Source organism: Strix uralensis, chromosome 5, assembly GCF_047716275.1.
Source record: "Strix uralensis isolate ZFMK-TIS-50842 chromosome 5, bStrUra1, whole genome shotgun sequence".
NCBI lineage: Eukaryota > Metazoa > Chordata > Aves > Strigiformes > Strigidae > Strix > Strix uralensis.
The window spans coordinates 55,737,791-55,754,577 of NC_133976.1; the positions used below are offsets into that span (position 1 = coordinate 55,737,791).

The 16,787-nt window shown below is 44.3% G+C and overlaps 1 protein-coding gene across 1 annotated transcript in view; it reads right to left on the reverse strand.

Annotated features, from left to right (window-relative positions):
• Window positions 1-16,787, reverse strand: part of GRIN2B (glutamate ionotropic receptor NMDA type subunit 2B) — a 203,737-nt gene that overhangs the window by 151,579 nt on the left and 35,371 nt on the right. The window contains exon 2 of the mRNA XM_074869431.1: window positions 15,686-16,114. Coding sequence (XP_074725532.1) covers window positions 15,686-16,096 — 411 coding nt within the window. The 5' untranslated portion in view covers window positions 16,097-16,114. The remainder of the gene's footprint in view (window positions 1-15,685; window positions 16,115-16,787) is intronic.

A 16,787-nucleotide genomic window follows, 5' to 3' on the forward strand; every position in this document is an offset into this window, starting at 1 on the left:
TGCAGTGTGGAGGAGGATAGGACGTGCTTCTTCATGGGCATGGTTACACAGAGACACAGCCACATGTCTTTCACATGCTGTTACCCATTCCCATACAAAACCACTCCTCCCTGGCCACAGAAACCCAAACATGCCAAGAAAGAAAATCCTTTTCCTGGTATTGCAGTCTAGACTAGACCAGGAAAGGATGAAATGGAAAAACTAAACTCACTCCTCTACTACCAAACAAAAAAGCCATCAATGTAAGATTCAGGAGACTTGTGTATTTTATAGCAGCGGCATGGCAGGAGCTGCTGGCTGGCTACTGGCACTCTGGAAGCACAAAATGCTTCCCCACAGCTTGTATTGTATATTACTGAGTAATGTTACAGGCACATTTCAAGACACAGAGCAACACACTGCTGGACCAGTACAGTGAGCAGTGAGTGACATTGTCGGACAGAAATGTGGCCCTAAGCACAGTGGAAGAAAAATACCACTCACAACCTCCATTTCTCCTCCCGGTGATCAGTATCATAGCATGGTTTTGCCAGCCCATTTTGCCTCTGGCAAGAAAGCTGCCAGCCACAGCTTCAGTTTATAACAATTAAGCAGATGAAACTTAAAATCCGCATGTGCGCATAAAATCTTCCAAGGGAGCTCAGGCAAGGGCAGAGAGATCAGACAGAGAATGTCTGGGACAAGCCCTAGTGAAGATGATCCCTGTGGCCTCATGCCAGAACATGAAGACAGTGAAGGTTAATGGCAGCATGGCTCATTGGGGGATAATGGACCATAGGCACGAGGAACCGTGCAGCCCAGTGAGGTCTCCAGCCATTCACTAAATGAAGCTGTTCCACCATCTGCAGGCAAGCACACTTTGGCATTAAACATTTGCATGAAGGCCTAATTAATGGAGCACAAAGTGACTTATTAAATCTAAATTAAGGAACCAACTGACTAGCAAAAAAAATTACATCTCTGGCCAGGTAATGGTTGTATCAAACATTTGGATGTGCCCAAAGCCCAGCAAAACTCACGTGGCAGATTCCAAACAAGCAAAAGTTTACCAAAAGATAATTGGAGACTTTTAAAACAAAAGAGAGTGAGGCCCCATGAGTTTGGGGAGTCTATCAGATGACCAAAACTAGCAGAAAGAGAAAGTTGGCTGGTACATCCTCTGTCCAGTTCCCTCCTGTCTCCTTCCACCTCAGGAGTGCTGTCTCCTGCAGGCATGCACATAATCCAAAACTTTGCCAGTCCCATTATAAATGATTTTGGTGTTCAGACTGCAAGTGCAGGAGATGAGCCCATAGAACCAAGGAGAATTCACTGCTAAGAGGCATGTCCAAAGTTTGCTGTGCACTTCGCTGCCCCACATTTCATCTCATCACACCTTTCAGACCTCCCTGTTTCTCCTCTTCCCAGGGGTTCAGCCCTTTCAGCACACCCCCTCCTCTAGATCAAGGGATATTATTTACACCTTCAGCCTGGCTTATCCTCAGCCCACCCAAAGCACCCACTGGTTAGAGCATGCCCTGATCTCCTTCAGTGCCACTTGAGGAACTCAAACCACCAGTTTGCTGTAGCCTTGCCACAAGGCTAAGAATAAGTCTAGTCAGAAAGCTCAGCCAGCCCAAAGACAGAAAAAAGTGGGGCAGAAAACAGATGCCTGCTTGTCAGTTATGAAGAAAACCAAGGTGCAATTCACATTTTAAGTGCAATTTTTAAGTCTCTGCATTGAAAATATAGTTAAAGGCATGTGTCTTCCTCTTCCACAGAGTATACTAATGGAATAATCCAATTACTGCTGCTGTCATCAGGCTAATTTCTTTTCTCAAGATGTCTGGTTTTGGCTAGAAATATTAAAATCTCCAAGCCTTGTGCCATATTCTCCTTCAAAAGCTAACCGACAGGAGCACGTGACACTGAGCAAGTGCCTGTTCATGACTATGTCTCATTCGCTGCTGCAATCCAAGCCATCACAGTGCAGTAGCATGAATCACAGAGCATACACATGTGCACCAAGCCCAAGTGTGAACCAAACGTCCAACCCTGAGAGACAGCGCTTGCTTGCATTACATGCTCATCTATGCAAATCACAGAGCAGGACCATGCTGGGGTGAATCAGAGTGAGTCACTGTGGGATCACGTGGCAAGGAGGGTGAGCACATGTTGTAAGTAAGTGTGTTTGGGACACACTGCACATGGGTCACTTGTGCAGAAATCACAGCTCCCAGGACACTCTGACGCAGGGCTTTGCCCACCTCCTGTGTGCATTTTTAGCTTGTTTTCTTTAGGAAATGAGGCTACTGCAAACTTGATGTGTGTGTGTTTGTGCATATGTGAGTCAGGCTTCCCAGTAACACTTGAACCTACTGGCCAGTTTCCACCTGATTTGACAAAGGGGCAGAGGACTCAAGAAGAATTAAATTCTTACAGTGCTCTACAAAATACAGTCTGCAACTGCATGCAGTCCTTTGTCTGGCCTCATAGCATTGTGTATGATTCACTCACTCACAGTCAAAGGCTCACTAGGCAATCAAATAAACTTCATCCTGACGTGACAGCATGCCAGTAGTGGGCAGCCCCTATACACAGAACCCCCAGGGCACCACAGTATATCTCGCTTTTGCCCAGCCAGTGGGTATAAAAGACACAGTGGAAATTGGGAGAAAAGTAATAGGAGACCTGGAGGGAATGGGATTATTGCAGGGAGGAGGTGTAGCCAGCTCCTCAAAAACTGAAGCTGCTCTGGGCACACCCACTCATTTGGACTGGACATCTTCTAGTTGAAACAGGGTGGTGGGTGGAGAAATTAGATCCTTTTAATGCCTCTGGTCCTCACCACTGGGGGAAGGATGAGTTCAGCTCTTCTGAAATTTCTTCACCCAGCCCAAGTTCTCTCCTCTGTGGACTCTCTGGTGTCTACTAAGGGCTGAGCTCACATTACAGTCTTAGTATATAATTCAGTTAGAGAGTCAATTAACCATGAGATGTGAATCCACTGAAAACAGGATTCATTCATTTGGGAGCTGACAAAATTGCTTGTTCCATCGCCCTTCCATTCACTCTGTCTTCTCAACAAGCTGTTCCAATGTCAGGTCATAAAATTCACTTTCAAGTGTGCCAGATAGAGGCGGGGGGAGGGGGAAAGAAAAGCCTCTAGTATGGATTTGCAAAAGTGATGAGGGACTCTGGGTGTCCATTCAGAAATACAACATGATAGGCCCAGCATTTTTTCATCAAAAGGTGATGCCTAACACTTTTTCAAATTTGGGCTGCCTTTACCAGTCTCATGTTGGATGTCAGGGAGAAAAAAAAAAGGCACCTATAATCACTGTTCACACTCAAAACACTTTAGCCTACTTCTTTAATTGCTGTCACTCCCTGGGAGGTGGGCAAAGTCCATTCAGGTGCCAGGTGTTCTGCGCCTGGCAGCTCAGCAGGCAGCACTGCATGGAAAAGGTGCTCCACTCCTCCAGCCTCCATGACGCCTGTTCCCAGCCCTCCCGCCACCCACCCAGCCCTGTCGTGCCAAGGAACAGGCTGAGCCTGGCCCACAGCCCAGGCCATGAAGGAGCCCAAATGGAGCCAGGAAACTTGGAGACACGAAAGGCAGGCACTTCTGAGAGATGCTTTCTCCATACGCTGTTGTTTGACAAATGTGCCATTATCTAACAAGAGCCTCTCTCTCCACTTCCCAAGCGACTATCTCCTTTGTTAAGAATCCATTGACCCCTCCTTTTCATCTATAGTACCTTCAGAAGAGGATTGTCTTCCTTACGTTTCTCCTGAGCTCACTAGGTGGTTTGTGGGGTTTTTTTTAACTGTCTCTAGTAGATAACTAAAAGGTACTGGTAACCATCGGCTCAGTGCATCCCCTGAAGGAAAGCTCATACTCTCCTCTCTCAACCTTCTTCCATACTGCACCAGCAATGGGAGATTCCCTGATCCCCACAAGCCTGCATGAAGTGGAAGTGATGAAAACACTGTACTTCTAGGAAGGGGAGTCTCAATAAGAGGAGGCGATCCCTTTCAGAGGGAAAACTCATTTATTTCAAGGGGATCAGAGCTACATGCAGCCACTTGCAAGGAAGAACATTTCTGGCAATAGTAATTTTACCTCACACTCAGCACCATGCAGGGTGTGTGAACCCTATGATTTGGTAGGCTTAAATAGAAGTTAAGACAACAAAACCATCCCAGATCTCTGACCTTTGATAAATGTGAAGATCTGGTTAATGCAGCACACCAAACATTGAAACTTCAGCTCAAGTACGTTTGTGCTGGAGGGAGGCTCCATCAGCTGGGAACCATGAACCCTCACCGCACACCACATCCTCACCGGCAGCTCTACCCCAGCTGATGTGACACCACACGTTGCCCCTGGGCAGGTCCCTGTGGACCCAGCAGCCTCATCCCTTAGCCCAGGGGGAGTAACCAGCAATGTGCAAGGCAGTCACAAACCTTTTCCCAAGCTTCGCCTCCCCTTACCTTCTCATCCATGACATGGTATAGACAACACTAGACTGCATGTTCAGCTGCGGTGAGAGGATCACCAGCTTGTCAAGCTGGTGATGTGGAGAACAGTATTAACTGGGTAATTAAATCATTCTGTAATTACTCTCACACAGCTATAAATAATGTAAGCCCACACGTTCTCTCTGGAAGCCGCAAGAGTAAAAAAAGAGAGGGTGAGAGATGGAAATGAAAAAGGAGAAATAATAATAATAATAATAATAATAAAAACACTTAACATTTATACAGCACACTGCATTTTCAAAGCACAGTGCAAACAATAATTAAGAAATGGGTACAATGACAGACAGGAGAAGGTGAGAGGAAGGGAACCAGGAGAAGGGAGAGGAGGTGAAGGGGGGCAGGCATGGAGCGGGATTTGAGACCCAGCAAGGCTGGCAGTCCACTGGACATGCTGCCCAGCCCCACAGCAGGACCATGCTGTGTGGCTCTTCATTTCGCAACTCTGTACTGCTGCAGCAAGCTGGGGGGGGGTAAGAACACAGCTCTGCCTCCACAGAAAGCAAGCAGTAAAGCAAGTGCCTGAGCAGGAGCCAGGACAAAGATGTGCTTGAGCACATACCTGGAGGAGTCAGCAGCTCCATCACAGAGCATCCTCCCAACAGGTTTTGTCTGTCCCCTCCAGCACAGTGGCTTGGTGGTGACCACGCTGGCCCCCAGCCAGGCAGTTAGCAGTTGGTGAAGGCTGCAGGGGCCTTGCTCCCTCTTCCCAGGACCTTCTCCCTCTCCCCACCAGGCCTGGGGCCGCAGCACAAGGTGTGCTGGCTAAGGGGAAGCACAACTGAGCCAGCCCCAGGCATACTTGGAGAGACTCACTGGCCTTCCCCCAGGGGGGAGCACTGATTCCAGTGTCCCCATCCACCCCCAAGGAGTCATTTCTGACTCCCTTTGTGGCTCAGTGCAGAGCAGAGAGGAAATACTTCCTGGAGAAGGGGGAGGCAGCCCTCACAGGGAAAGCATCACTGCCCGATCCCACTGTCCTGTGCCCTGCCTGGGCCCAGGCCAGCTCTCCTCACGCAGCTTCCACCCGACAGGTTTTCCACTCCCATTTCACACCCCACGTCCTGTTTGCTCAGCAGCTCTGCCACCCCACACTTCCCGGCTCTTGCTCTCGTGGCAAGCCAGGCAGCATCACCTGGGCAGGCATGCCTTCTCCTCTTTCCTCTCCCTGTCCACCTTTTCTTATTCCCCATCTCCTGCTTTCCACTTTTTTCCTTGTTTCAGGATCTCTATCAGATGCTCCCCCTCTGCACTGGCTCCTCATCACACCCTGCATGGTGCCCCCCCACCTCACCCATGTTCCAGTTCAGATCCCCTGCTGCACAGTGCATTTCTCCTGGCTGGATCCCACTGGGACCCCACAGGATATCTCCAGCCCCAGCATGGCCTGTGCAGCCCCCAGGTCCAGGTGCAGTATTGAACCACAATTTGCAAGGACAAGATCTTTTCAAGATATGTGGCAAACATCTAAGACTGAACGTGCACAGTTTCTCTGGCTTATAACAAGACCAAACTTGGGGCGACTTATGCAGTGGTAGCAAAAGCACATTTGTGGTTAAAAGTCCTCGTCCACAAGACAGCCCGTCCAGACGTGTGCCTTTGCTCTGAGGACCTGTGGTGGTCAGGCAGAACCTTTGGAGGAAAACATACCAGCACTTGCAACACGAGTAAATCACGTATCTTCCTGTGCCACATTTTCAGACAGAGCTGTTTTATTTTCTAAATAAATAGCGAAATAAATCAATCAGCTTGAGGCATACACCTGGCATAGGAAACTTTGCTCCAACAGTCATACTCTGGCAAAGTTACAGGAAACCCCCAAGAGGATCTGATAATCGGGAATGCTGGGCAAGCTTACAATAGACAGTACTATCAGTCCTGCACACAATACGTTCTCCTGCATGTCACAGCTATTCAACCACCTCTAATAGGGGTTACAGCTTCTCCTCCCGGAGTCCAGATTTTCGTATCAAGCATTGTATTTACTTCAGCTAGAAAAATCTGTTAATTGCTCCTCAGCAATTAGGTAGCCTTTGCCTTTTGTAGAGTTCAAAGTACTTTACAAAAAACATTGTTACAATCTTCTTGCAAAGGGCAAATTGCTGTAGACAGAAGTTGAGCAACTGTCTCAAAGTCATGCTTTATAGCAGAGCTGCAGCGAGGACTCGCGTCTACTAGACCTGCTTGATTCTGCTGGCACCTTTTAGATCAGTCCTCGTCACTGTGTGTGCCTGCTTTTTTTGCTTTTTTCCTGCCCACCTTCAGACTCTCCATATCCTTCACTCCTTCTTTCCCCTCTCCTCTGACACATACATTTATTGTTATTATCAGGAACCTCGTAGATACACAGCTAGAAGCTATTGCCACAGCACACAGAAAAATTGCCTCGACAGAGCCTTTAGGGTAAATTTTTTTTCAGTCACTCTCAGAATTTACTCTGTTTTTTTTATTTTTATTTTTTCCACAATCCTAGATTCATGAGAAGTTTTCCTGTCTGTCTCTCATCTTGTTCCTCCTCTTTCTCCGCCACTCTAGCTATGTAACACCTTCTCCAGCACTTACTTCAGTCCTGCTTGAAAACAGCTGAAGCAACATGGTTTCCACACTCTTCCCTAAGGATACTAGAGCACATCCTGATAAAATTCAGTGTCTGAACTTTTTTCTTGATACACATATATCATTTAATATTATCATTTAACATATCATAATATATCATTTAATATCTTTTCCCAACTTTATTCCATCATTCCTACTTCTGGCAGCTACAGCAAACATTATTTTCTCTAATCTTAGTCTACCTCTATTCACTGCATATATAAATCATACCCTTTCTCATTGTTCAGCCAATCTACAATACGCACATACAGCTCTTTCAGTCTTTCTTCATATATCAGTTCCTCTAGACCCTTAACAGAGTCACAGACTACAATTATATCTTTTCTGTACCCTGTTTTTTTCCAGCTGTGTATATGTAATTCCCTTAACTTCCTTCATAATCCATCCCCTCCAAACTTGGTTAATGAGGCAAATAAAAGGCAAAGAGAATAAGAGACTCCCCGGAAAGAATTGTTTCTCTCTGTCCCGCGGTTACTGGGGAATGACATGCGGATCTAAAGTAGCAGCATCGGGCAATTTCACACTCTGGTTTCAATTTCATTTTGAGGCCAGTTTAGGGTAGGGACAAATTTGAGTGTAATTAATTTAGATTCTGTGAGACAAGTAACCGCTTGGGGTTGTAATAAAGGACTGTCTGCTCCAGAATGAAGAAACTAATCCCATTGTCCGGCTGGGGATGGCACAAAATGATTTAATACTTCTGTGTTGGGTTTTTTGTTTTGAAGAAAGGGGTTATAATAATGATTATAAATAACTATGGGTCAGATCTCATCAAGCTCCCAGATTTTCTTTATATAAGTGCTCACAGGTTTGGAGATCTACCTAAACATCATCAGTGTGAAAATCAAAGTTAAAAAAACAGCAAGAAAGAACTTTTTCACAAAAGTCCCATTACTTGCCAGGTCCAAGTTGGGTGGACATCAACATTTTCCTCACAGATATTTCAATACTTCTATTTCCAGGTAGACAATGGCAACACCACATTTAAACATTGGTAGGAAAGAGGTTAATTCAGCTTCTCTTTCACTCAAGTAGGTTGCAGCAGTTGTGTTCAGAGTTAGGCAAGGAAAGATCTTCTGTCGCTCGAAAGAAAACATCACTATAACAATAGAAGAAAACTAACACTTCAGTACTCCTGGAAGAAGAATTCTATGACCCAGAATAAAGCAGCTTATAAATAGCTACAAAAGGCTGATGTAAAGGAATCAGACTACAGTTTTGCTTGGCGTTTGTTGTCTGGAACAACTTCTGCCGAGGGAAGGTATCCGTGCCTCCGTGTAGTCATCTTCTGCTTCAGCATCCTATCCCTACCCCAGCACTGGCACTGCCCAAAAAGCACCCCAAGGCACCTTCGCAGGGTGTGAGCCTCACCAGAGTCCGTCCAGGTTTTCTCTTCCCCAACCCTGTGACACTCAAACACAGATGGTGCCTTCAGGCTTCAAGTGTCCAAGGTTCTGCATTTCCAAGGCTCGGGGCAGATAAGAAGTGCCTCCAGTAGAAGTTATTAGAGGTCAAAAAGTGATGGGGCTATTTCAGGGCAAGTTACGTTTCCATAAGATTTTTTTTAAAAAAAACAAAAGGGGATTTCTTGTTGCTTTCTTTTCCTTAAGTGACAAAAAAAAAAAAAAATCAAACTCCATATTTTTTTCTTGTGACTCTTGAAAACAATACCCTAAAAAAAGTGAAGGCCTTGAAAAGGAGTTCCTCCCAAGCAAATGGGAGATAAAGTAGAGGGAAACTTTAAAAATTAAAAAAGCAGACTATTTTAATAGGTTATTTAACAAAAGAAACAACACATTTCTTTGAAAAGTCTTTTTTTACATTGAAATAATATTGACGAGAGTACTTGAGCTCTTGTTAGAAAATGAGAGTTAACGTTGAAGGATTTAATGGCCCTGGGGAGAGGTTAAAGCTCTTAAAAGTTCATTTCCAGGTTTCCTAATATCCGAGGGATTTTAATTGCTGTAATTTATTTGTAAAGTAATGAAAATTGTTCTAGGGAAATTCTCAAATGTTAATTAAACTCCACAGAAATACACTACCTATATTCCCTTTCTTTACATGAAAAAATGTAATTTTGTATGGATGGATTAGACACAGATGTAAACATAAATTACTGATCCACCTGGCCTGTTATTACATGTGCATACTCAAGGGAAAAACAACTGGCGTACAATACTGGCTTTTATTCTCTACATCTCTGTGACCTACCTTTCTCATCCCTTCCCAACTTTTGCAGCCTATTCATAGTTTGAGGACACACGATATTTAGTTCACTATTTATGAGCTACACAGAGCTTTCATTTGGCAGCAAAAGGAAACTGAGCACCAAAAGCGAAAGAAGTGTATTAAACATGTCTTCAATAAAATTATTAAAAGCTTGAAGGGGAACCGCTGATTTATTTTATTTTTTAAAATCAAACTCATCTTTGTCAGTCACTAGAATAGTCAAAGAAACATTTAAACTGTTACAGAATCACAGAATCATCTAGGTTGGAAAAGACCTTGAAGATCATCTAGTCCAACCGTTAACCTAGCACTGACCGTTCTCAACTACACCATGTCCCTAAGCGCTATGTCAACCTGACAAACATCTCCAGGGATGGGGACTCCACCACTGCCCTGGGCAGCCCATTCCAACACGTAACAACCCGTTCTGTAAAAAAAATGCTTCCTAATATCTAGTCTAAACCTTCCCTGGCTCAATTTGAGGCCATTCCCTCTTGTCCTATCGCTTGTTACTTGGTTAAAGAGACTCATCCCCAGCTCTCTGCAACCTCCTTTCAGGTAGCTGTAGAGGGCGATGAGGTCTCCCCTCAGCCTTCTCTTCTCCAGACTAAACAACCCCAGTTCCCTCAGCTGCTCCTCGTAAGACCCTATTACTATCATCAAACGCAGTTTCAGAGAAACGAAAATGCTTTGTGAAATTACACGAACTGCATATAATTTTGCTTTGGAAGGAAAAAAGGGATGGAAATTGTCTAACAACATTTGCAGATCAAAATGTGTATTTTTTTCCTCCCCTCTTCTAAGCAGCATTTTGTTTGGGATTTATTTCACTTCAGTTCATATAATCCATTCAAAGGGAATTTTTTTTTTACTGAATTGCCTTCACACAAGAGCTCTAAAAATTTCAGATGTCATCCCTCATGGAAATGAAACAAATTTACATGCAAAAAATGAGGTTTGCATTCCCCATGCATCTCTCTTATTTAACCTTTGGAAACCTGAGACTAAAAGTGCTTTCTTTTTAACTACAGATGTTGTGCTTTTAGCAGCACTGTCCCAGTGTCTTTGACTTTGTCCTGGTTTTAGTGTGTATCTAGGTGCTCAGCTTAACCAACTAGTTTTAGCTTCCTGTACCTGCAGCATCATTTTGCTGCACTCTGACCAGCAGCTAGTCTGAGTTTGGACTTGCTCCCCACCAAAATACCAAAGAATACCATTGCTGCAGCAGCATGGCCCAGGCATGAAACAATCACAGTAGCCTTCAGCATTAAAAGAGAGAGACACAACATGTCTAGGAAACCTTGACAGAAAACAAAAATAAAGGGGACAGGGATTTTGAAGTGGGGATGGAAAGGCAGGGGAGAAATTGCAGCTTTGTCATGAATGGGGAAAAAATAGCAAGGTAGTGGAGAGAATAGCAGAAAAGTCAGCTCTACACTGTGTGAGAAAAGGAAGGAGAATCTGGCCTAGAATGGATTTTAGATTTCAGGTTAGCATGCAGCTTTTATACAGATTTTATTACAGGCACATTCCAATTTAATAGATCGTTCTTTCCTACCATTTTATTTCCATCAGTATGGCTACCCTGCATGGGCAAGCCCTGGAGAAAATCGCAAGGTATGGAGAGATAGAGGAGACAGATTTTCAGCTGGGAAAACATAATCATCCTCTTCTTCTAATATTTTTCCTGGGTGCTGCCTGTGCACCACTGTGTTACAATAAAGCTGCACAGGACAAGAAGCTTTGGTAAAATAATGTGACTGTGGAGAAACAGCAAGGGACAATTCCGCCAAAAATTATGGTCACCAGCTGTGTTATAAGAGAACCCAAGGCATTTTCTGCTCTTACCTTTTCTGCTTTCATTATCACCAAGCTGACTTTTTCTGCTATTTTAAAAAAATAGTCTATCATTACAAAACAGACCAGTCAGCCAAATGGCGTGGTCACTTTTTAGGCAAGAAGCTGTATCTTTTCCAACACACTAAGTGTCCTAAATCTGAACAACAATTCACTCTTTTCTTAAGATACCTATAAATGTACATTGTTATTGTTATTTCCTTTTCTGTGACTGCTCCTTTACCTCCTAGTTCTGGGCAGCAGTGATTTTAGGTAACATTGAAAAAATAATGAAGAAAATCCCAGTTGAGATTTCCAGTCTCAGGTCTGCAAACACAAGATACTGGTTTGTGTGCTTATCTGAACTGAAGCTTCATTTGCATCCTTGAAGGTTCCCTTCCACCATCAGTCTCCTAACACAGAGCATGCTCATCTGTCAGCTATTTCCACGCTGTGACAGGATTGAATTTTTGCTTTCAAAAAAACTGGGGAGAAAAGAGAAATTATTTTAAACACTAAAATGGGAGCAGTTATGCTCACCAGTCATGAGGGCATTGCAGTCCTCTCTCTGGACAATACAAACTAATGCTTGAGATCAGGCAACACTAAGCTATACAAAGAAAGGTCATTGCAGCAACTTCAGGCAAACTGAAGAGATTAGAGAGCTTCCACAAGCAAAGGTCTTGGATCACAAGAACCTAACATTGGTAGTGATGCACATTTCTCTCCTCTCCATCTCATCTATTCCACATTAAACACAGATCATCAGTGATCTGTGCTATTCCCTTTCTCATCAGAGGTCCAGGTGAGGTGATGCTATCATCCTGGTCCCTTTTCAAGGTGTTAGCACCAAAAGAAGGACCAGGTGCTTCCTTACAGGGCTGAAACAGTGTGATCAGTCTTCACTGTGCCCCAGAGCTGAAGGGCTTGCTCCACTGAGAGGAGCTAAGGCAGGGGCTATTGGACCCCCTCAGCCATCACTCCCAGGCCCCCCAGCCTCGACAAAATGATTGCTGCAGTTCATGCTGTTTGGCATCACTGCTGGCACATTCATCAGAGACTAAAGGGACCAAAATGACAAGACTCTCCCTCAGCAAAGTGGTCTCTCCAGAGCTTGAGTGAGGCGCATCATGTGTCTATGCTTCACTGTTTTCCTGGAACTAAAACCAGATAGCAGCATGCACATAGATCATTTGGTCATTTTCTTCTGATGCCAAATTAGGCAGAGATTAAATGTAACACTTTGTAACAGTTAAACAGGTGGGATTAGAGACATGAGCACCAAGGAGAGAGAGAGCAAAAACATATGCAAATTCCTACATACTTGTTTTTCAGAGGAAAAATGCAAAACACAGGAAAAACAAGAAGATATAAACATTATCGACAAAATCTAATCAAAGGCAATATTAAAGAGCATGAGTTTGAACAGAACAATCAGGAAATCCAGACGCTACACTTCCAGCAATGTACCTCCACCTGCTATGTTACACTTAGGGCAGGATTCATGGCATTTAACTTGAGGCATCATGAGCAAATTGGGGTACAGCCTTCTTCAGTAATCAGTGAGAAGACAAAGGACTATTCCATGAGCATTTGACTGCACCCTCAGGTGGGTGGGGTGAATTGTCCTCAGGTGGTGCCTCCTTCCCCGCTGATTGTAACAATGCCCAGACCTCCAGCTGGCAGGTAGCAAACTTCCAGATGCATGTTAACTGAAATGAAGCCAGCCTATGGTGCACATTATACAATATTTCTGCCTATACATACAGAAGAAAAGAAAATTCAGGCTTGAAATCCTCTTTTTTTTTTTTTTCTGTCTGCTCTTTCATGTCTCCATTTACCAGCTTCACAGTATATTACGAAGCCCTTTTTACACATGGACCCAAATTTCCTCCCAGACACACTTATTAAACCCTCATTGAAGGTGAAACTGAATTTCACATGCTACTTCAGGGAAGGTGGTTTGATTGAGGAGTTTTTTGGCATTAACCTCCAGAGAAGAGGGGCTTATCTGTCACACCAAAGCATTAGTGGTTTGTAGCGTTCTTTAGGTTTACATTGGCGCTACTGATCACAAACGCACAGGGAACATAACAAAGTTATAAGTGCAGGTCTGAACCTGTGAAATGCTGAGCAAGTTCAATCACAGCTGACTGCTGTGGGCGTTGAGGGGATGCTGAAAGAAGCAATCCATACTCGCAGGATCAAACCCCAGCCACGCAACTCATCTGCAAAGAACATGACTAAGAGTCACTAAAAGCAAAGCCCCTGTTGAGGCCCTCTGTGGAAAACAGATTATTTAAGGACTTACCACGCTGACTTCAGTATTTTTAGAAGAATATCAATGTATTTACTCTCTACCATATTTTAATTCAATTCATCACATAGATATTAGCCATTAAAGATTACACACCTGTGAATCAGAAGCTGTAAAGGTCAGACTTTTCAATTTATGTTTAAAAGAAATCTTGGCCTTTCCTAAAACTGCAGATCTTTCTATGTAACCTGCTTCTTCTGTCTGCAAAACTACAAAAAAAGGGAGTTTGGTAAAACAGAGGTCTCCATTCATAAGGCTTTCTTCCACCTTTGAGCTCCCCATGGGCTACCTGCACCCCAGAATGCTCTCTAGAAGTAAGCCAGTGGGATACACAGGGCATTCACGGGAGATGCTGCCTTCCCAAGGAGAGACTAGAGACAGGTAGAAAGAAAAATCTTTGCAAAGTTCAATAGGCCAAATTTCTCTTTGAATTACGGCAGCATAAATCTGATCTAATCCTGCCAAAGGCAATGGGACTATGCTGGATTTACACCACGGGAATCTGAAATCAGAATTTGGCCTGCCATGTTCAAAGTCACAAGGACCTTTTCCCAGTGCTTAGGAGGGCTGGCATCAGTACCATAAGTGTGAACTGCAGCACTCAAGTAATGCTTCAGACCTCTTTTGCACAGACATGATAACCATGCAATGCAGCAGGCAGGAGACCATCAAGATGCAGCATTATTGTCTGATTGTCCTCCAATCAGAAAAGCTTTATTGTGGGTGGAAAGGGGCAGAATGACTTTAGTACATGTGCAACTATTCAAGGAGAGAGAGGAAAAAAGGCCTGTGATTATTTTATTCAGTGACTACTTTAGTTCAAAGGCTGGTACAAGAAAATAACACTGCATATTAACTGTATGTTATTTGGCAACTGAATGGTTGGTCAGAGTGAGAAAATAATTTGTGATCAATTTATTCCCATCTACTCACTTACAATAACCTGCACTGGATTATTTATTTACACGGTAAATAAAACAGGAAGTGCCTGGATTTCTCAGCCCACTAGATCTCTTTCTGAGGAAAAGCTGCAACAGTGGCCAGCTGAATTCTCCCCCTTCATTCAATTAGACCCAATTCTGCCTAGTTAAATGTCTCAGGCTCACTTAAGAGTGACCTGTGAAAGAAAAAGGCTGTCATGGCTTGTGTCCTTGTTTACTTCTTTGTGATGCACAAAGTATGGTCAAGAGGGTTTTCCCAGTAAAGGGCTTGGCCCCAACTCTATCTGGCACTGAGCCTGCAGGGAAAAGGACAGCCCCCTTCTCTCAGGTATTCCCTCTGGCCCACAGCAGTCCAGAGGCCACTGTTAGCCACACCATCTGGCCAAATGCACATTCAGGTGTGAAATGCTGGGTCCTCTGTTCGTCCCAGGGGGAAGACTTGTATCAGGTCCAGCTGCAATCCATGGAGACTCTCCTAAAATAAGAGTTTTCAGCTGGCCAAAGACGCTACTCCCTCTGAATCTTGCCCTGTTCAAAACCACTAGTGAGAAGGCTTGCTTGTTTAGTAATTCCCCAGAAGACTGGCTGGGGCCTGGGAAAACAGTGAAATGTCAGTGATATGAAGGAATAAATTAGTGCAGTGGAAAAAGAAAGACTTAACTGGACTGGTTCAGACTGGTTAGTTGCTTTAGTTAACAACTATTTAGCTTCAGGAGCTAATGAACACTTCTGAGAGAGGATGGCTTTATTAAAGATTCAATTATTTTCCAATTAAGATGTAAGAGTTGTATTAAGCGTCCCTGAAAATACCATAATGTCCTCCAGCTGCATGCAGGAAAAATACAATCTAGCATCCTTGGCTCCTCTAAGGTAAAACACAAGCAAAAATAAAACCTTACCAAAAACAAAAATAATCACAATCGTCATGGGCTCTTTACCCTTTCTAAGGAAGAAGAAAAGGGCTGATTCTTCTGCAGCTCTCTTCTACCTGCTCCTTTCCCTCCTCGTTTTTTCTCTGTTGCAGATAATTCCACATGATTAATAGGCTCTTCTCAGCAGTGCTACACACAGTTAGTTCTTTTAATCTCTTTTTGAATCTGAAACTCTCTAATCCCCCAACCCTTCAGCCCCATGAGACTACACCTGAGGATCACAGAATAAGATATTTCTTTCTGTTTTTCAGTTTCCATCTGCAGGTCTGCGATAGAAGGAAGCTCAAATTTACCTTATCTGCCATGATCATAGAGGAGCCTCCATGGATGCCCAGGATGGGTGTGAGGGTCTGGGCAGAGATGAAGTCCAGGATCTGAGCAATGGCTTCCTGGTCTGTGTCATCAGCAAATACCACCCCTTGAATCTTCCGGTCTGACATGAGGTCACAGATGCGAGTAATGATGCTCTTGGGATCTGTCTCATTCATGGCCACCAGCTCCACCCGCGGCACCACTGAGAGGTGGTGAAAGTCATCTTTCTCGTGGGCATCTTTGATGGCCACTTCGTCTGAAGTCCCCACCAGGATGACTGCAATGCCAATGCTTGGGTGGCTTTTCTGGGCATGGGCCCCGCTCCCTGTTGTCGCAAGGACTGCCAGCACCAGCCAAAACCTTGGAGAGTAGCACTCCACCCTGGGCCTCATCTTCGGCTCTTACACTCCCTGAGTGAGGAAGAAAAAAAAGGAAAGGGGGAAAGTAAGAGAAAGGGAAAGTGATTAATTGACAAGTCAATCATGCACTCAGCCTTCAAGGCAGATCCACCGATCTTCCTCAACCACTAGCTCTCCTCCCACCAGTCCTTCTTGCCTGATGCCCAGCTACATTCAGCCCTTTGGCTACATTCAGGGCTCTGTTAAAGTCAGGGGTGGGGATCAGACCAGTCCGGCCTCTACTTCAGAGTCTGGACTCACTTCAAAGAACAGTTGTCAGCAGAAGATGCGATCATGTAGTCTCTTGAGACCCATGTCACTCTGAAACCCAAGTCAAAAGTGTTAGACCATTGTCCTTTGATGGCTGATCTTTGTGAAACTAATTGCTTATGTCAGCTCATGTCTAAGTGCTCACCCTCAACACAAAGGAATTACTGGTGCTTGTGATCAGTTTTGCCTTCTGCTGGAGGTATAGGCAGGGAGTCTGAAGGGACCAGGCAGATAAGGACTCCTTTTTACTTCCTCAGCACAGCCCCTCCAGAATAAAGTCAGGACAAATGTCCAAGGCCATTAGATGTGTACACGTATGTGTGTGTATTCATTGCATTCAACCTTCCTACCACCAGGACACACACAGCTCCAGTCTGTAGTACAGTCAAGCCATATGCCTTTCATTCATACAAGA